This window comes from Mustela nivalis (genome assembly GCF_964662115.1).
Source record: "Mustela nivalis genome assembly, chromosome: 13".
In the NCBI taxonomy this organism is placed as follows: domain Eukaryota; kingdom Metazoa; phylum Chordata; class Mammalia; order Carnivora; family Mustelidae; genus Mustela; species Mustela nivalis.
In genome coordinates, this window is record NC_139032.1 from 84377434 (window position 1) to 84399459 (window position 22026).

The following is a 22026-nucleotide window of genomic DNA, read 5'->3' on the forward strand; positions in this document are numbered from 1 at the left end:
TGGTCCTAGAGTCTTCTTTAATTTGGCTAAGAGCTCTTCTCTACAATGGATAGGTGATTCACCTCCTGGTGCCGGTGCTATGAGGCCTCTTCTTATCTGGGAGGGGTTCTCCTATTAGCTACCATTTTGGTGACTCAGAAAAGAGGATTACTGCTGCTACTAAGGACTTAGGAAGAGGTAGCCTTTAATTCTGATGCTAAAAAGTATTTTTAAGGATAATTTTCAGTATATAACTCTGTTTTAACAAAGGTTTGCTTTCTAAGAATTTCTCAGTGTTACATTACCTGTGCCTATTACAAGTCAATGCTTGGAGACACTGATACTCCCAAGAAGGAAATGTGTTGTAGTTAATAGCAATGACCGCAAAACCCCCAAATACTGTTTTTAACAAATCAAGGAAGAAAGCTTATCAGTTTCTTCCATAAAGATGAAAATTTCCCTTTTATCTGAAACTTTCACCAAGTTTTGCAGGAGTTGATCAATCGCTCTATGGTGCGTCGCACCTACTAGATGACGTAGCAGAATTGTCAGGCTCCTAGGGTATGCTGCCTCTGAGGGGAAGCCTCTTGGACATTGCTGAAGCTTGTGATCGGTCTTCAGCTTTTGAAAGGAGTTTCTGTTTTGTTTTGCTTTCTCTCCCTTGCAATCTCACAGAGGTGGTAATTATTATCCAACTTTTACAATATTGAAGAAAATAACTAAGTTAGCTTCTCAACTGGAAAACAAGGTGTGTGGGACAGTGTTCATGCCGGAGCTCGCTCTTAGAAAAACAGAGAATCGTATGCCACCTAACTGTACGACCATTCTCCTAGCTAAGGAAAGCCCTGTATCACTTCTGGTTCCTTCTTCTTCCATACTGAATCAGTTACCAGAACTCACAAGTGCTTGGTTTTCAGCCTTGCCCATATTAGCTCTTTCTTTCCGTGCTCCACTGACTCAGTCCATCCTTTTGGACCTGGCCTCAAACAGTTCCCTCCTGTGTCTCCCTGTCTCCAGTCTCAGCCCCTTTCTTACCCATCCTTCCCACCGCCCTGGCGTGTCCCTGTGATACCGCAATTGCTTTGTTTAAAAACCACAGTAGCTTTTCAGTGCTGGATAACTCACATACACACTACTTAACCTAGCGTTTAAGGCCTTATGTAACCTGTTCCTGCCTGAATTGCCTTTTCATTATTAAGATTCTTTGAAGTTTTATTCTATTTTTTTCCTATTTAAAGAATCCCAAGCCCACTTTGGAAAATTGGATAATCTATAGAATAGAAAAATGAAAGGTAAAAGAACATTACATTTTTGCTACATAAGGAAAGAAAATTACTGAAAATGCTCTAGGATATTTCCTTCTGGTTTAGGGGCTTTAAAAAAATGTTCTGGTGATGGTGCAATATGCCTGATTTGGTTTGCATTTTAAAAAATTTACCGTGAATGAACAAACATTTTTATATAGTATAAGCTCTAATTTTAAACATTTTAATGGTTGAAGTCTACCAAATGGATATATGATAAATAATTTACCTAGCTCTTCCTGCATTTTTGATCATTTAAGTTGTCCCTTTATTTCCATTATGGTTTCTTTCTTCTTTACTTCTCTCCTTTCTTCCTTCCTTCTACAAGTATTTACTTATGCTGAAGATTTTAAAAGTAAGCAAGATAGGTTAACATATTTGACGCAGTTGAACTTACAGTCTACTTGGCAAAACACACAATCAATAAGTAAACAAATATGGACATACCTCAGAGATATTGCAGGCTTGGTTATAGACCACTGTAGTGAAGTGAGTATCACAATAAAGTGAATCAAATGAACAAATGAATAAAGTGAATCAAATGAATATTTTGGCTTCTTAGTCCCTAAGTTATGTTTATACTATACTATAGTCTGTTAAGTGTGCCATAGCATTATATCTAAAATAAAATGTACATGCCTTAATTAAAAAATACTTTATTGCTTAAAAAAAAAATTGCTAACCATCATCTGAGCTTCCAGCAAGTTATAATCTTTTTGATGGTGGAGGGTCTTGTCTCAGTGTTGATGCTGCTGACTGATCAGGGTGGTGGTTGCTGAAGGCTGGGGTAGCTGGGACAATTTCTTAAAACAACAGTGAAGTTTGCTGCATGACTGTCTCTTCACAGACGATTTCTCTGTAGCACGTGATGCTTTTTTTATAGTATTTTACTCACAATAGAGCTTTTTTCAAAATTGGAGTCACTCTTCTGCTGATTTATCAACTGTCTATGTCACATTCTAAATCCTTTGTTGTCATTTCAACCATCTTCATGGCATCTTCACCGAGAGTAGATTCCATCTTAAGAAATCACTTTCAGGAGGGTTTCTGGGGGGAGGGGGAATTGGGAGAGAGTGGTTAGGTTATGGACATTGGGGAGGGTGTGTGCTATGGTGAGTGCTGTGAAGTGTGTAAACCTGGCAGTTCACAGACCTTTACCCCTGGGGCTAATGATACATTATATGTTAATAAAAAAGATTTAAAAATTAAAAAAAGAGAAATCACTTTCTTTACTCATCCATAAGAAGCAACTCCTCATCTGTTCAAGTTTTATCATGAGATGGCAGCAATTCTGTCCACTTCAGGCTCCACTTTCTAGTTTCCTTTCTATTCCCACCACATCTGCAGTGACTTCTTCCACTAAAAAGTCTTTCTTTATGAGGTTTGGAATCAACTTCTCTCAGACTCCTGTTAATGTTGGTATTTTGATCTCTTCCCATGAATCATGAATGTTCATAATGGCCTCAGAATGGGGAATCCTTTCCCGAAGATTTTCGATTACTTTGCCCAGATCCAGCAGAGGAATCACCATCTCTGGCAGCTATATCTTTACAAAATGTATTTCTTAAATAGTGACACTTGAAAGTCAGAATTCTCCTTGATCCATGGGCTGCAGAATGGATGTGTGGTAGCAGCCATGAAAACATAGTCTCATTGTCCATCTCCATCACTGCTCTTGGGTAGCCAGGTGCATTGTCAATGAGCAGTAATATTTTGAAAGCAGTCTTTTTTTTCCTGAGCAGTAGGTCATAACAGTGAGCTTTAAGATATTCAGGAAACCATTTTGTAAACAGATGTGCTGACATCTAGGCTTGGTTGTTCCACTGATGGAGCACAGGCAGACTAGAGTTAACAGAACTCTCGAGGGCCCTACAATTTTTGGAATGGTCAGTGAGCATTGACCTCAAAGTCACCAGCTATATTAGCTCCTAACCAGAGAACGAACCTGTTCTTTGAAGCTTTGAAGCCAGGCATTGACTTCTCTTCTCTAGCAAGGAAAGTCTTAGATGGCCTCTTCTTCCAGGATAAGGTTGCTTTGTCTACACTGAAAATCTGTTGTTTCATGTAGTCACCTGCATTAATGATCTTAGCTAGTTCTGGAGAACTTGCTACAGCTTCTCGGTCAGCACCTGCTGCTTCTCCTTGCACTTTTATGTTATGGAGGTGACTTCTTCCTTAGACCTCATGAACCAACCCCAACTAGCTTCATAGTTTTCTTCTGTAGCCTCCACCCCTCTCTTAGCCTTCACAGAATTGAAAAGTGTTAGGGCCTTGCTCTTTGGCTTAAGAGAATATGTTCTAGCCTATTTGATCTTCTATACAGACAATTAAATTTTTTTTCTTTTAAAAAAAATTTATTTGAGAGAGAGATCATGAGCCTGGGGGAAGGGTAGAGGGAGAAGCGGACTCCCTGTTGAGCAGGGAGCCTGACACAGGACTAGAATCATGACCTGAGCTGAAGGCAGATGCCCAACCAACTAAGCCAGCCAGGTGCCCTGTTTTCACTTTCTTATCATTCATGTGTTTATTGGAATAGCGTTTTTAATTTCCTTCAAGAACTTTTCCTTTACATTCACAACTTGGTTGATGGTTTGGCTCAAGAGGCCTAGTTTTTGGCCTGTTTTACCAAGCTTAATGAAGATATCCCTTCCCCTCTAAGCTTAATCATTTCTAGCTTTTGATTTCAAGTGAGAGATGTGCAACTCTTCCTTTCACTTGAACACTTAGAGGACATCATAGGGTTATTACTTTACCTAATACCAATATTGTTGTGTCTCAAGGAATAGGGAGGCCTGAGGAGATAGGGAGAGACGGGGGATGGCCGGTCAGAAAAACAGTCCAAACACACACAACATTTATTAAGTTTGCTGTCTTCGATGGGCACGGTTCTTGACATCCAAAAGCAATCACAAAAGTAACATCGAAGATCACTGATCACAGATCACCATAACAAATAAATAATAATAGAGATGTTTGAAATATTTCAAGAATTATCAGGATGTGACACAGACACCAAGTGAGCAATTATTATTGGTAAATTGCCTCTGATAGATTTGTTCAATGCAGGACTGTCACAGACCTTTAATTCATCAAAATTGCAGTACCTTTGAAGCACAGTAACACAAGGTATGCCTGTGTGCTATGGTGTTCTATTCAGTTAGGCAATGAAATGCAATGGTAAGTGCTGTAAAGAAAATAAAACAAGGTAAGGAACAAGAAAATGATGAAAGAGGATATTATTTTAAACACATGTTTATGGAAACTAGTGTTTCCATGAAAATCTTTATGCATTGAAACTTTTTGATCTTTAGAATTATTTCCTAGGATTAATTCTCACAAATGGAATTATTAGATCAAACTTCTAACATTTTTAGTGCTGTCTTTATATCATTAAAGTGTTCTCTCCTGTGATTAATACAAAATGAAATCCCTCTTGGTCTTACCTGTTTCCTCTGATTAGAACCACTGCCCCTCTTCTCCTCCCCGCCCCCCGTCTCTGGCCTTCCACAGTAAACTGCCAACCCTGTCCCCAACTTGGTCGCCACTGATGAGTGGTCATCTGTGAGGGTGTCCAGCATGGAGCCTGGAATGGAGCGAGTGTTCATGTTGATTTCGTGAGACCTTGCTCATCCTTCCAGGCCCAGCCTAAATGTTCCCTTTTGGGGAAGTCCAGTGAATGGGACTGGTCTCTACCTTCTCTTCAGTACTGATACTACATTGTCACAATTCTCTAGACCAAACTTCATTCAGATTGCCTTTATTATAGCTTTTCAGGAACATAAGCCACATTGTCACTGAAAAGCAATCGCCAAGTCTTGAACGTTTATATTCCCCACGATTCCAGCAAGCTTCTAAATGCAATAAGCTGCAAAAGGTAATTTATTGGCTAAGCAGATGAATGAATATTTCTGCTTCATACTTTTAATATCTCAAGTCAAAGAGTTAAGGTAGTGTCAGAGAGCAAGAAAAAAAAAATATATATTTCAAAATTGCTTCTCAACTTCGAGTATTTTAACAAAAGATATTATGTAACAAAGATTTTTTAAAGTACTTCCTTCAGAAAGAAATCCTTCCTAACAATTGTTATCCTATTTCTGCTGATACTTTCCCATTCTTGTCAACATGCATGCTTTTTTTATTACATAACTGCATTCATAATATAAACACCTAAATGATTCATTTTTCTTCTGAGAAGAGGAAGTATCTTAACAAGTCAGAGTGAGCAGAGGCAGAATGGGAAGGTGGCAGAGCTTAGAGCAGAGTTCCTTCTCCCGCAGAGATTGCTGTTAGTGATGTTGCAATGCTGATGGGACGCGGCCCTGGGACTGAGGCGCCGCTGTACACTGGCCTGAGGCACAGCCATTTAGAGTGTGCTAAAGCCTGCGGGAAAGGAACTTAGGGGGATGCTTAATGGGCATTTTCTACAGAATGTTTTTCTAAAAAATAAATAAAGCATAACACCAAGTTCTCCTGTTTTATGCCTTCAAGTGAATGCAAACGCTGAACTTTGGTTCCGTCTATTCCTGTAGTGCCTTTCAGCAAGGCCTCTGCACTGGGAAGCCGAGGTTTTTCTGTTCTAGGCAAACATGCTCATTCAGATACATGATTTCCTTGCTCACTTGCTCCTGGCTTCTCCTTTGGCCACACTCACGTTTTCCTGGTAATTGGACAAGTTGAAGCATGTACCAGTGCAAAACATTTAGGAAGAAATTTGCGTAGGTCCCTCTGCTCTTCTAGTAGAAGTGCTCTAGTAGTTTGGACATAGCCAGACTGTCTGGGATGAGGTATCCTATTCTGCTCATAAATTTGTTCTCTGACATTTTTCAGTGTTTACTAAAACCATTCCTAGACAGAGTTGATAAATAAGCTAGGCTTAGCTTTGCTTTCCCAGATATGTTCCTGCTCATTCCTCCTTTCATTTCCCAAAGAAATGCCCTTATGTCAAGCCTCAGTCTTGCTGCTGAGCTCCATGTTTTTTATTATTATTATTATTATTTTAAAGATCTAATTGGCTTTATTCAACCATTCAGCAACTGAGCAGCATCCCATGTAACAAAGAAGGGTGCTCTGGACTCCAGATTTTAGACTTAGAGTTCGGAATTCATATGGCTACATATAATAGATCAGTGGAGTGGCTGGTTGAGGGACAATGAGGATTAGAACAGAAGGGTGCATGTCTGGGGGCATAGCCATCACTCAGCATTAGCCTATGGCTGGCTTCTGAGAACGTGGGATTTGTGTGACTGATCTTCCAAGATTTTCATAAGAAGTCAGAAACTTCGATTTTCATGGGTAGGTCATTTTTGTATGGTCTCAACAAATATGATACTATATCATAGTATATGGGCCAGGTAGTCATCTATACATTTGGGCCAGATAATTATCTATAGATTGGACGGTTTCAATACCTATCCTAGACCTTTTTTACCCTACTCACCCACATGCCCACTTTTCAGAGGGTGCCCCTTCCAAGTGCCCTCAGGTCAGAGGAGTGCATGACCACTGCAGAAATCCCAACTGCTGTTGATGTCTTTCTCTCCCTTTCCTTCCCTCCCTGTTTTTCCTCACCACTTCCCCCATTTAATTCATCATCATGTTCTGTAGATTTTCATTCCTAAGTAGATCTTGAATTTTTTTTTCATCCTTAAGGAAACAACCGATGGTTTAACCTTCAAAAAAATTATTAAAATTAGGAAATTTCAGGACTCTAACCTGAGGTGTTTTGATCAGACCTAGATTTCTTCCTCCCCTGACTCTCCTTTAATGTTGAGACATAGATCACATACTTAACCTGCCATGTTAGTGACATCATTTTAACTAGAAGAATCTCATAGGGTCTACACATTTTACAACTGCCTACTGACTCCTTCCCGAGTATAGGATATCACAAGTGAGACGATCATTAAAATTATTTGGAAGATAGTTTTAAGAAAATTATTTGGGGAAGTATTTTCTAGTTACTGGAGGATCTAATTGAAAGTGAAGTCTGACAAATGCTAATTTTCAGGTTGGAATTCTTTAAAATTACAATAACAAAACCCAAACATGAGTAATATTTTTGCTGTTTGAAAGAAATTGTTAATAAATACTTGGTCTTCTAACTCTGCCACCCCCTTCCCTGCTTTCCCTTGTAAACAAATCATGCCTTATTCCAGACACTTGCTTATGCAGAAAAGTCTAGAAATTCTTCATGTATTTTTTTCCTGGGGCACCTGCTGGCTCAGTGGGTTAAGCTTCTGCCTTCGGCTCAGATCATGATCTTGGGGTCCTGGGATCGAACCCCGCATTGGGCTTTCTGCTCACCAGGGAGCCTGCTTCCCATGCCCACCCCCATCTGCCTATCTGCCTACTTGTGATCTCTGTCAAATAAATAAAATCTTTAAAAAAAAACCAAACTTGTTAAAAAAATTTATTTTTTTCTTACATTCCTTCTTTTTCTTCTCCACTCACTGCCCCCATCCAATCCATCACCAAGTCCTACTGTTTTTACCTTTCAGATAGATCTTGAATCTTTTTATTTCCATTACTCTTGCCTATGACAGGTTACCATCATCTCTCAATTTGACCATTGCAGTTGTCCCCTTAAATATCTGTATTTCCTGGGGCTTCTGGGTGGCTTCAGTCAGCTGAGCATCTGCCTTCAGCTCAGGTCATGATCTCAGGTCCTGGGATTGAGATCCCCCTCATTGTCGGGCTCTCTGCTCAGGGGAGTCTGCTTCTCCCTCTCCCTCTGCCTGCCACTCTGCCTGCTGGTGCTTGCTTGCTCTCTCTCTCTGGCGAATGAATGAATACAGTCTTTATTATTATTATTAACATACAATGTATTATTTGCCCCAGGGGTACAGATCTGTGAATCATCAGGCTTACACATTTCACAGCGTTCACCATAGCACATACCCTCCCCAATGTCCATAACCCAACCCCCCATCCCAACCCCCTACCCCCCAGCAACCCTCCGTTTGTTTTGTGAATTAAGAGTCTCTTATGGTTTGTCTCCCTCCCAATCCCATCTTGTTTCATTTTTACCTCCCCTACCCCCCACAACCCCCCACCCTGCTTCTTAGATTTTTCATATCAGAGAAATCGTGTGATAATTGTTGAATAAAGTCTTTTTTAAAAGATCCACATTTCCTTTCATGCCCTCGTCCAACTCTTCTCAGCAGTTAGAATGATCTTTTTGGAACATAAAACTTAAAGCCTTTAATAGCTTCTGGTTGCACTTAAAATCTTAAAATTCTTATGGACCCACTAGGTGTGTGTATAATCTGGTAACCCGCCCATCCTTCCATGCCAAACTTACACATTCCCTGATTTTTACTGTGTGCCAGTCTCCTCTGCCCCTTTGGACTTTCCAAGTTCGTTTCTGTTTCAAAACCACTGTCTTTGCTCATTCCTCTTCCCCTCTACTTTTTGTCTGACTCATGTAATGCCTACACATTTTCCAGATCTCAGACTCCGTGTCACTCCTACAAGGAAACCTTTCTTGACTCTGTAATCTGTGCTAAATTTCCCTCTTATGTGCTTTTGTTATACCTTATACTTTTCCTTCATGACACTTGATATGGTCTCCATAATTTGTATTTATGTCCGTGATACATGTCTAATGACTGTCTTCCCCCTAACTTTCTGCTCTCTCCCTCACCCCTCCAATCTCCTGTAAACTCTCTGGTAGACCTTACCTGTTTTGTTCCACTGGATCTTTATTGAGTACCTATAACGCATCAGATCCTTGTTGAATAAATTAAAGAATCAAGTTAATTGTGCTTCACATTCTTGTATTTATAGTGATCCTACATCTTAAAATGATTCCAACAGTGCTTCGGAGGGTGCCAAGAGCATAACTGCAATATCATTGTGATAAATCATTTCCTAAGAATGTTTAAAAATAGAAATCTTTTTTTTTTTTTTTCATATAATTCTAATCAACATATCCCTTTTCAGTTAAGGCTGATTATAACTATAATTCTCTTTTGGTTCTTGTCATAGACGAAAAAGGCGTAACTTCAGTAAACAGGCCACAGAAATCTTGAATGAATATTTTTACTCACACCTCAGTAACCCCTACCCCAGTGAAGAAGCCAAAGAGGAGCTGGCCAAGAAATGCAGCATCACAGTGTCACAGGTGAGAGGACGCCCTGGGTCTGTCTTGTTTCCCTGTTGATACAGGAGCCCTCTTCTTTTCTCGGGGAATCACCAAATGTCAGATCCATGTGTTCCATCAACAAAGAAGATAAAAAGTATAAATATAGATGTTTACACATTTTTATGCAAGCTTTTTAAAGCTTAGGTAATTTTTTAAAACCCTAAGTGGCAAGGAATCAAGATAATCACGCACCACGCCGGTGTAAATCTTCGATAGAGAGGACATAAACATGCCACAGGGAGAGACACAGTTTATTCTTAAGTGACTCTTCAGTAAATGGCATGTAGTCCTGCTTTCCCTGATTTAGATGACTGACCTAAGCTTCTACCAGTGAGAAACCAATTTATTTGTTGCCGAAAGGAAATTTAATATAACTCTTTGGTGAAAGCTTTGAGGAATTCACTAAGTGTTTTCCTGGTAACCATACTATGATATTTGGGTCCCAAGGATTTCTTTGCTTTCTTGTTACTAATTAAACAGAAGAATTAAGTTTATACCTGTCACTGTTTTGGTTTTTTTTAATGTTTATTTGTAATAAATTGTGGCCCTGAAATTAGCTGTCATCTTCTAACAAAAATACATTTAGTTTTAGGCAGATAGATGGGTATTTAGGTTGAGGATTGGAGACAAACCACTGTACCTCCTTATAAAATAAGTACATTCTACTTATAAAATAAGTATATTTTACTGGCATTAGCTCTAAAATATAATTTTATTTAAATACTTACACAGTTGTTTATAGATTGGCATTGGGATAGCTTTTCCTTAGAGCACGCAGATGTGGTGATTACCAGCCAGCTGTTGCAGTGGAACTTAAGGAAAAGCTGACCCTTGGCAGAAATTTCAGTGCTCCCTATTGGTCATGGGACACACACATTTTTTGTTTTTAAAGATTGTATTTATTTATTTGACAGACAGAGATCACAAGTAGGCAGAGAGGCAGAAAGAGAGGAAGGGAAGCAGGCTCCCCGCTGAGCAGAGAAGCCCCATGTAGGGCTCAGTCCCAGGACCCTGGGATCATAACCTGAGCCAAAGGCAGAGGCTTTAACCCACTGAGCCACCCAGGCGCCCCAGCTACACACATTTTAAAGTAGTTTCTAAATAAATACTTCTTTTGTACATCTGAAGTCCAAGATAGTAAAGATCCCCTTCAGATCCCATACTGGAAGTTTTATATCAGTATTTTAAGTCATTGTTCTTTAAGGAATTAGAGTCTGGATTTAAGATGATTTCTAGCTTCTGTTTTGGCATTACTATCCATAGGACCTCTAGAACCTTCTTCGGTTTATAATTAAGCTATCATTTAAGAGTTAGTGTCATTCTCTTACAAAATAGTGGCTTATCTTGATTCCTCTTGCTCAGTTTGAAATGGAATATAGTTGATTTGAGTTACCAACTTGTGAAGATGTGTATAGAACATTCCTATCTGGGTGATGTAGTACTCACTGCCACTTGAGCTGTGAAGGAACAGTATAATGCTGGGTCATGTCGGGAAGCTGAAATTAAGTGCGTGTTTTTCTGGTGTGCGCATTTTCCCTGAACACTAGTGAAAGGATTAGGCTCATGCTAAACGCCAATTGATGATGCCAAGCCCCATTTTCCAGCTCTCCCAACAGCTCTCTGACTTTAGAATTCAAATGTTTGCAGGTCCAGTTTCAGTCAAAGTGTTTTCATGCCTTTGCTTCTTTTCTTACTTCTATAACATAGTTACCATTGGAGAATAACACAGATTATATACATTTTTTGAAAGCGATACAATCCTGGCTTTTCATTAGTGTAGTACTAGCATTTTGTGTGTAATGTAGGACTTGCCTAAGACATGCTGTGTAATAAGTGGCAGAAAAGTTTCCTTCTGACTGCTCTGAACCAGGGAGGTTTTGCTCTACTTCTAAAACAGACTAAGAACACATTACTTATTTTTAAAGCACATTACTATATTCATTTCACTTACTTTCTGATAGAAAAACAGCTTTGTTAGGTTTAAAAAAATTTTTTTTTGGTAATTGCTTGAGACATGGAAATAATAGACTTATATTAGTGTGTCTACAAAGCAAACTTGCTGACCATTTTTTCCCCGCAGTTCAACCTTTCAAATGCAGAATTTCAGGGATCTGTTTAAGCATTAAATTGTGACAATTTCCTCCCCTTTTTACCCTTTTCCTGACTAAAGGAGTTAATTTCCCCTCAACAGTCCCCCTCCTACACATCTCTGAAGAGGGAACAATGATGTTATCATTTTAAGTATTAGACATCAGCTGCTCGCCTTATAAATTAGTGCCCTGTTGTTTAAGTTGTTTAGAAATGAAAGCAGAGAATGTTCCAGATCTGACAGGTTAAGTACTTTCTAAAGAGAAAAAGCATTGTTTAAAACATACATCATACTAAAATACAATTAAATTTAGAATCCAGAAATCGTTCATATACAAAACTAACTTAAAAAAATGGAAATCCACTGATAACAGGCAATTGTTGCAACACAATTTTTACCAGATTTAGGGCATATGAAACTGATTTATTTGTTATTGCTTAAAATATTGCTTAAAATAATAATTAAGAATAAGTAAGGAACCTTCAGAAGAAAATGTAAGGAAATATCTTTAGTACTTTGAGGGTAAGAAAATATTTATTAAAAAGAACATAAAAAGTATAAGCAACGAAGGAAAAGACTGATAAATTTAGTGGTAAAATGTTTATAAAAGTACTTAATAAAGACTGAAACAACATTATACAACCATTTTGGTAAAGATTGGATCAGGCAGGAATCATCAGTAGATATTAAATCTAGAGGGAAATTTTTTTTTTTTTTTTTAAACACAGAGAGCAAGACAGTGAGAGAGGGAACACAAGCAGGGGGAGTGGGAGAAAGAGAAGCAGGCTTTTCCTGCTGAGCAGGGAACCTGACATGGGGCTTGATCCCAGAACCCTGGGATCATGACCTGAGCCGAAGGCAGACGCTGAGCAACTGAGCCACCCAGGTGTCCCTCTGGGGGAATTTTTTTTTTTTTTAAGATTTTATCTAATTATTTATTTAAAAACTTTTTTTAAAAATTTCTTTTCAGTGTCCCAGAATTCGTGTATGCATAACACCCAGTGCTTCATGCAATACGTGCCCTCCAGAATACCCACCACCAGGCTCACCCAACCTCCCATCCCCTCCCCTCAAAGATTTTATTTATTTGACAGACAGAGATGGCAAGTAGGCAGAGAGGCAGGCAGAGAGAGGGGGAAGCAGGCTCCCTGCTGAGCAGAGAGCCCGATGTGGGGCTCAATCCCAGGATTCTGGGATCATGACTCGAGCCGCAGGCAGAGGCTTTAACCCATTGAGCCACCCAGGTGCCCTTAGGGGGAAATTTTGATGAAAAAAATAGTCTTAAGGTGTCTCTCGATAGGCCCTTTGTTAGTTGTAAGGATTAAAAAAAAAAAAAAAAAGCAATTATAGAGTGCAGAAATGGAACAAACCCTGATCAAGTGATTAGAAGCAACATCACCAAAGAGGGATGGGTAGACATTTTGTGTAGTGCTTCATCCGAGAATGTAACCTGAATCTAATCACTAGAAAACATCAGACAAACAAAATGAGGAGTGTCTGTTAGGAAAAAAAGGAGGATGGGAGCAGCGTTCTTTAGAAATGTCAGAGAAAGGCCGTGGAAATGTTTCACACTAAAGGAGGATAGAGACATGACAGGTAGACGCACTGCCTGACCATAGACTAGATCTTGTACCAAAAGGGACAATATACCGTAAAGGATATTGGGTTAAATTTATTCAAGTCAATTATAATTTGTAATTGTACTACAGTTATATAAAGAGAATATCTCTGGTCTTAGGGAATACACACTGACTTATATAAGGATAAAGGGCCATGATGTATAAAATTGATTTGCATATGGTTCAGGAAAAAAAAGTGTGTATATGTGTGTTTATATATGTGTGCATGTATGTATATAAACACACACAAACATGTATAAACACAGAGGGAGAGTGTGCATGCATGAATACACACAGATGATAAAAGAAATGGAGCAGAATGTTTAATAACAGGTGAATATGAGTAAAAGGCATACACAGATGTTCTTTGTACTATTTTTATTTTTGCAACTTTTTTTTTGCAAGTTTGAAATCATTTCCAATAAAACCTTCTTTAAAATGTGAAGACAGCCATAGACTGCAAGAAGGGATTTGTAAGTGTATAAGCAAAATTAAAATCCGAAATACAGAAGGAATTCCTATAAATTAACAAGAAAAAAAGAATGGATTTGAAAATGGAAAATGCAAATAAGGACTTCACAGAAGAAATATAAATATTCAATTAAATGAGAAGACCCTTCTTACTAATAATCAAGAAAATGTGATTTAAAGACTGCAGTGAAATCACATTTTACATTTCCCAGGTTGTGGCAGAAAATCCTAAATTTGACCATACTGAGTCCACACATTGTTGGCAAGAATATACAGTAATAGGAACTCTTAAATATTCTTGTTAGGAATGTAAGTGGGTATAGCCTCTCGGAAAACTTTTGGCACTATCTTATAAATTTGAATATATCTATACCATTCAATCTACAATTTTACTTCTAAGTGAAATTGCCCTAGAAAACTTATTGTGTATGTGTATCAGGAGACATGTGTAAAAGCATTTATTGTAACATTGTTTGTTGGCAAAAAACTTAAAATAAGACAGTTGTCCATTGACTGGGGAAATGGATAAATCCATTGTGGTATAATCCTGTTACAGGTTACTGTGTAGCCATGAAAAAGGATGATCTACAACTACATAGACCCAATTTGAATGAAGCTTAGAAACATAATGAGTGAAAAATGCAAAACGCAGAGGATGAGACTCTTGATCTCAGGGTCATGAGTTCAAGCCCCAAGTGGGTCATGGAGCCTACTTTGTTTGTTTTTTTATTTTTTAAATTTATCTGAGAGAGAGAGAAAAGAGCATGAGAGCACAAGCAGGGGAGGGAGAGGGAGGAACAGACCCCCTGCTGAGCAGGGAGTCTCACTCCACTCCAGGCTTGATCCCAGGGCCCTGGGATCATGACTGACCACCACACACCCCTGGAGACTACTAAAGAAAACCCTCAAAAACAGGCAACATTAATCTTAGTTTTAAAAGTCAGAATAAAAGTGGTTACCCTTGGGAGAATAGTGATTGGAAAGAGGATGTTTCTTTCTTTCTTTTTTTTTAATTAAAAATTTTTTTAAAGATTTTATTTATTTATTTGACAGAGAGAGACACAGCGAGAGAAGGAACACAACAGGGGGAGCGGGAGAGGGAGAAGCAGACTTCCTGCTGAGCAGGGAGCCTGACGTGGGGCTCGATCCCAGGACCCTGGGCCAAAGGCAGCCACTTAATGACTGGGCCACCCCAGCACCCCTCTTTTTTTCCTTAAGCTTTACTTATTTTAGAGCAGGACAGAATATACATACACATGCATATGAGGTGGGGGGTGAGCAGAGGGAGAGGGAGAAAGAAATTTGTGGGCTTGATTCCTTAGATCACCACCTGAGCTGAAACCAAGAGCCAAATGCTTAACCAACTGAGCCACTCAGGTACCCCTGATGTTTCTTGATCTCAGTTATGGTTTCATGGGTGTCTTCACTTTTTGGAAAATTCATCAATCTCTTTACTTATGATGTGTGCCCTTTTTTTGAAAAAAAAAAAAAATATATATATATATATATATATATATATATATATATATATATTTCGCTTGACTAAAAAGTTTACTACTTACACAACAACGACAAGCCTGGCCTCATGGAGCTTACATTTTCCTGGGAGAGTACAAACAGATAAAATGAGTAAATGAGATGATAAATTAGAGTAAAGTGATAGGTGTTATGGAGGAAAAACAAAAGAGGGAAGGAGAACAGAAAGTGACATGTACAATTAATTTTTAATAGAGTGGTAAAGAAAGCCCCTCCTGAGAAAATATCTTTTGGTAAAGATTGAAAGAGAGAATGAACAAGCTGTGTGAAGAACATTCCAGGCAGAGAGAACAGTTAAGTGCAAAGGGCCTGAGGTGAAAGTTGCCTGAGCAAGTGGGAGAAGTAGTAGGAGATGAGGTCAGAGAGATGGTGAGATCCAAACGCTGAAGGGGCCTTGGACACCATGGTAATGGCGGACTTTTCTTCTAAGGAGTGGTGTGATCTGACTTAAGGTTCAGGAGGATCACCATGACGGCTGTATGGACAACAGAGCGAGGGAGACAAGAAGAAGCAGCCACCAGTTAGGGTGTCTTTGCAATAATCCAGGCAGAAGATGAGGGTGGCTTGGGCCAAGATGTTTGTGGTAGAGGTGATGAGAGGCTGGATTCCAGATAATTGTGAAGGTTCAGCCAAGAGGGTTTACTGATAGTTGAAACGTAGCTTGGAAGAGAAAGAAGGTCGAGAAGGACTTGGACATTTTGGGCTTGAGGAGCAGAAAGATGCAGTATTCATTAAGTGTGATGGGGAAGGATTTGGGAGGAGCAGGGTTTTCAGGGGGAGGGGAGATCAGGAGTTTGGTTTTACATGTGAAGTTAATATATATTATAGTTTTTTTAAGTTCACTATATATTATATAAATAGGTGCTGGTAAGTGAAAAAATTATAGTTTATGTTAGTATTACATTCATTTGTGTTAATATATTATAAATGTAAAGGTCCTTAGCACAGAGTTCCAGGTTGAACTCAGAATTGGAGGTCTCTGGTTTCTTAAGACGTGGTTTGGTTGAATAAGGTGGAGTGCCCCTTTTTTTTACATAACACCCTGAAAATTCACACAAAAAAAATTATTTCAAATGTCATAAGCATTGAGAATCATACTTAAATTGTCACATATTCTTAATTAGTGAAGCAGATATTAATATGCCTTTACTTTTTGAAATAGAGCTAACTTGCATTGATTATTCACATCAGCAAGTCACAAAAAACTCCATTGTTCTCCTGATTCCAATTTTGAGTTTAAAGAACTCTGGCCCTACTTTCTCTGCTAGGTGTTTTTAGAATGAAAAATGTTCACTTATTCTTCATTGCTACTGTAATTGAAATGTACTGTAAAGAAAGGATTGATTTTCTTTTTTTTTTTTAACAGATGAGAACCTGAAATAGTAGAGAGGTTAATTGGCAACATTAAGATTCATTCATTCATTCATTCAACTAACGTATTTTAGAGCTTTTAAAGCAGTGCACAAGACCCACTTTTATAACAGTCTAGCATGGAAAAAAATTATTATCTAACCCTTACAGATGAGGAGACTGATGTTCAGAGAGGTTAAGTGATTTGACAGAGAGTCACAAGTCTTTACAAGTGGGAGCGCTGGGGCTTCTTCCTACACAGAGGTTCTTGATAAAAAGCAAGAAACTGGATTTTTACTTTTTTTTTTTTTTTTTCCTCTGCAAGAGGCAGTGTGATTCCTCTATCCCTAGGGCCCCAGCTGCCGAGTCCTGTTTGTGCAGCCCAGGCCTGGGCTTCTGTCACTAGGGCTGCATCATTTCCCCCTAAGCTGCTTTAGACACTCCAGGCTAGTTAGTAGCCTGAGGTCTCCTTCCTCATTAAACTACTTATTCCAAAGCAGTGAATATTCAGTAAGCTAATTAAAATTTGTAAGTAAGATTTCCTTATTAAAAAAATCTATTAAAATAAGAAGAAGCCCGTTAAAATAATAATTAGAACAGGCAAAAAAGGATGGCTATCAAATTACAGTATTTTTTCCAGCTATCTATAAAGGCCTGTTCAGTGGCTCTGGCAGTAGGCAGAAGGCAGGAGTGGATTTCTCCTGTAAGGACGCAGTTGGTGAGCTGGAGACAAGGTGAAGGAAAGTGGCAGCTATTTTGTTAAAGTGGCTCTTTCACTTGTCTTAAAAGAAGGCTATAGACCCTGTGTTCTATAAAGGCTCTGCTTGTGTGTCCTAGTGGAGAGAGACGTCATTAAACAGTGTGCAAAGAACAAAGGAGCAGCTTGTAGAGAGATGGGAGCTTTGAGACTGCTGTAACACTCAGTACAGATAAGGCATATATCCGCAGGATTTAAAGAAAACAGAAGCCTCTGATTTGCTGCTTCCGTCTTCTCTACAGTCAGTGCCATGATTAGCAGGGTACCTCGAGTTGGCTCCAGTGATGTTGGGTATTTTTATTTATTTTAAATTGACATTTTTGGAGAAAATCTCCTAACACTAGTTTGATTAGAATGCCCAAACTAAGGGTTGAGACACTGTTTCCAGCTTCGATGTAGTGGTTTTTGAGTTTTCCTATGCCTAGAAGAAGCCATGATCAGAACCATGGTCCCTCCAGTTTTTGTCCCCTTCACCTTCTTTTGCCTGTTTCTTCCCTTTGAGTATTCCCAGCAGTCTCTCCTCATACCTGCCCCTCATCATCGCATCTCACCTTTCCGTTGCCTTGCTTCTTTGAGGCATGTCAGACCAGTAGGCCAATATATCAGTCAGGGTCCCAGAAGAAAACAGATGGCACACTCAAATTAGAGTAATTTGAGGAGAGTTTAATAAAGTGACTATTAACAGAAGTGTGGGCAGAGTGTAGGGAAAGCACAAAGGGCAATGCTAGTAATGCTCGGCTCTGTTACTACCCCTTGCCCTAAAGAAATGAAGAGCTACCAGCACCCACCCAAGACGCAGAAGCTGTATTTGGAAGGATAGTAATTGAAACCTTAAGTAAAGACAGTTTTGTGCTGAGGGAGTCAGGGGAATGGTTACTCTGATGTTACTTTCCTTGCTTTTCCTTATCTCCCACCAGTGACTTCCTTTGGCTGGAAGCATCTTGGGGCCCAGAGCAGTGTAGAGAGTAGGCAGAGAGGAATGAACAGAAGATAGTGTAGCCCGAAGAACAAAGGCACCAGTTAGAACAGGCTCCAAGTTCAAGCCTGCTGGCTTCCCATTCACTCACTCTGATATTCCTACCCAGGATATCTGGCATCCTCCAGAGATTCTCTTGGGCTTCCTTTGTCCTTGTGTTTTGGCTTCTCTTCTCTCCTGATTTTTCTGTCAGCCATGCAGAAAGCATTTTACTTTTCTAAAGGGAATATGGATTTTGAGAGTAGAAGCTACAAACAATGTAAAGAAATTAATTTGATCCAGCCAAAATTACTTGTGTGGGTTTTGGGGCTATTTTCCTAATGCATTCAACAGATCCTGAAGCATTCAACAGGCCTCCTTTAAGCACTGTGATTGGCACTGTGGCAAACAAAGGTGAATTAGTTAGGGTTCTTCTCTCTGAGAAATGTCAGATTTCTTGGGGGAGACAGACAAATGTGTTACTGACAAGACACAGAAGTTACCTGGGCGAGTACACAAGTTCATTTGGGTGCCATTTTGGACTGTGGTAGAAGGATGGGTTTACTTTCTACTGAGAGGATTAGGAAGGTTCCCAACTTATTAGTTGTGTGACCTCTGGGGAAGTCATTCAACCTCACCGTGCCTCATTTCCTCATAGGTATAATTTGAATTAAAAACAGATATACTCCATCAAGTTATAGGAGTTTCAGTGAGATAATATATATAAAGTACCTAGCAGAGTGCTTATCACAGAGTGAGGAGAAGATATAATAATTATGCTGTTTATGCTATTTTTCCTGCCTGGAATGGTCTAACCCTGCCCACCCCCCAACAAAAATGTATACACATTTTATTAATTATGACTCTTTCACTTCAGCTGTCAGTTCTTCAAGAAAGCTTTTCTTGTACTCCCAGTTCATATCCTCCATTATGTATTCTCATAGTTTCTTATGCTTCTTCTTGATAGCACTTATCACAATTATAACTAAATAGTGAATTGTTTTGTTTTGTTTTTAAAGTGAACTCTAGGGACACCTGGGTGGCTCAGTTGGGTAAGCATCTGACTTTGGGCTCAGGTCATGATCCTTGGGGTCCTGGGATTGAGCCCTGCCTGCAATGGGCTCTATGCTCAGTGGGGAGTCTATTTGTCCCTCTCCCTCTGCCCCTCCCCCTGTTTGTGCTCTCCGTCTCTCTCAAATAAATAAGTAAAATCTTAAAAATAAATAAATAAATAAAGTGAACTCTACACTCTATGTGGGGCTCAAACTAATGACCCTGAGATCAAGAGTCACATATTCCACTGACTAAACCAGCCAGGTGCCTGGAATAATGAATTGTTTCATTTTAGTATATGTGCTGCTGAAGCAAGCACTAAATAATTAATTGTTTAATGCTGTTCCCCTGATAGATGGTGAATTCCATGTTGATCGGGACTGTAGTCTTATTCAGCATTATATTATTAATGCCTACCACAGGGTATAGCACCTTGATTAGAGAAGGTCTGGAATTACGTTGGGTAGATGTTTAGATGTCTGCAGTTATGCTTGCATTTATGAGGTTGAGCAGTTTAGATGTCTGTTTTACTTACTTACTTACTTACTTAATTTTTAAAATTAATTTATTTAGCAATATTCATTCAACTAGTGATTTTTGGTCATGGTGCTATATTTAACAGTGACTACAACAACAATTCTGTCTTGTGGAGCTTATTATAGTCTAGTGAGGAAAGAAGAATAATATATACCTTAATTGAGGTACATGTTCATAAAATATTAGGTATAATTATAAATACTAACATAATTATTATTATGTCATACTAATAAGTGCTATGAAGGAAAATAAGAAAGGTAAGGGTTTCCGGATTGGGTGGTATGTCAGACTTAGGAGAGAGAAATCTAGCACCAACGTATAAGATCAATTTGAAGGGGAAACCACTAGAATGAGAGCGACTACATAAGAGATTATTGGAATAATCTGGGAAAGAAATGTTGAGGATTGAAATAAGGCCACTGAAAGTAGAAAACAGGGATGGATTTGAAAAGCATTTTGGAGGCAAAACTTGTATTTTGGAAATTGGGGAAGCAATTGGCTGTGAATATGAGGAAAGAATATTAGAAGATGGCTGAGGTTTTTAGCCTACATAATTGAAAATGGTGATACTATTATCTGATAAAGGAAACACATGAGGAAATGCTTGTTTGACAGAGGGGAAATTAAAGGTTTGTGGAAGTTATGCCAGGTTTGCATTGCCCTCAGCACCTCAGTTGTGGAAATGTTCAGTTTGGAAGTATAACCTATGAGAAAGGTCAAGGTTAAATATGTAGCTTGGGAATCATCCACGTAAGTACATAGCTGAGGCCCTGGGAATGGATGGTGTTGTCCTGGGAATTTGTAGATGAGAAGAAAATAAGGCCAGGGGAAATAACTTTTCCTTGAGTCATTGGTCAATTCTGAGAGAGTGTTAAGCAGTACTTTTGGAAACTTTGTAGGGAATCAGTGTCCAGGTGTCTAGGACCTACCAGGGAAGGCTACCTTATTTCCCTTGAGTGAGGCTTTAGACTGCTAGGGCTGCTTCCTAGCAAGGGTGCACTGGAAGTAAATAGATTCTGCTTCAAATACTTCAGTCTTTGAAATTGGATTACAAGTACTTGTAGGTACCTGGACAAAGCAAATATAATTATTTTTTTGTAGAAAAAGATAGCAGCATTCTAGGCTTCAAGCTGTTTCTATAAACAAAGCAAACACAACACTGGGCACAAAGCAGAGAAAAACAGACATACAAGAAGACATGGCAGCATGTACTAAAACCAACAGAAACAATAGATAATAGAAACAGACCCATAGAAATCTAGAAAATAAAAGGATCCTATATATGGACTATAAAAGAAGGGCTTAATATATTAAAGGAAATAAAGACAAAATGGAAAATTTTGTCAGAGGGTTGGAAACCATAAAAAAGTTCAAATGGAAATTTTAGAGCCAAAAATATAGTAATCAAAATTAAGAATTCAGTATATGGCTTTAAAAGCAGATTCGACATAGTTGGGAAAGTTAATGAACAGGAAGATGGATCACAAGAAAATAACCATACTAAAGAATGGAGAGACAGTAGAATAGAAAATCAGAAAAACAGGGACATTGAGGATACAGTAAGAAGTCTAACATAAATGTAATTGGAGCGTCAGAGGCAAATATAAGAGTGGGTCAGAAACAGTATTTAAAATGTGAAGTCTGATAACTTTCCAAAACTGTTAGAAGACTCCAAGCCCTAGATTCATGAAAAACTACAGTCCCCAAACAGAATGAGTATATAGAAATCCACACTGGAAACAGCTGAAACAAAAGCAGCCAGAGGGGAAAATACAATTGCCTTCAAAGAAACAGCAATTAGACTAACAACTGATTTCTTAAGAGAATAAAACCATAGTACAGTGGAATGTTATCTTTAAGAGATTAACTAAATTAAATGTCAACCTAGAATTCTGTATCTGCTAAAAGCATCCTTTGATAATGGGGTTGAAATAAAGTAAAAAGTTGAGAGGATAGAGAATTTGTACCATTTTCTCACAAAAAGAAGTATAAAAAATACTCTTCATGCAGAAATAAAAAAGATACCAAAGTAGAGGGTGGGAGATGCAGGAAGGGTGGAAAGAGAAGGGTAAATGTATGTGTGAATATAAATCAATATCAATTGTTTAAAATAATAATGATAGTGTCCTATTGGTTTATAATACATATAGAATTAAAATATACAACAATAATGCCTCATAAGTTATGAGGGGAAGGTAAGTGTTCTAATACTCCTGCGTTTTCTGCAAAAGGT

General features: G+C 38.7%; 1 protein-coding gene across 2 annotated transcripts in view; it reads left to right on the forward strand.

The window, feature by feature from the left end:
• The window catches only part of PBX3 (PBX homeobox 3), a 214408-nt gene that overhangs the window by 172462 nt on the left and 19920 nt on the right, over window positions 1-22026 (forward strand). For both annotated transcript variants that reach the window (XM_082695605.1, XM_082695606.1), the window contains exon 5: window positions 9270-9405. In XM_082695605.1, the coding sequence (XP_082551731.1) occupies window positions 9270-9405 (136 nt within the window). The remainder of the gene's footprint in view (window positions 1-9269; window positions 9406-22026) is intronic.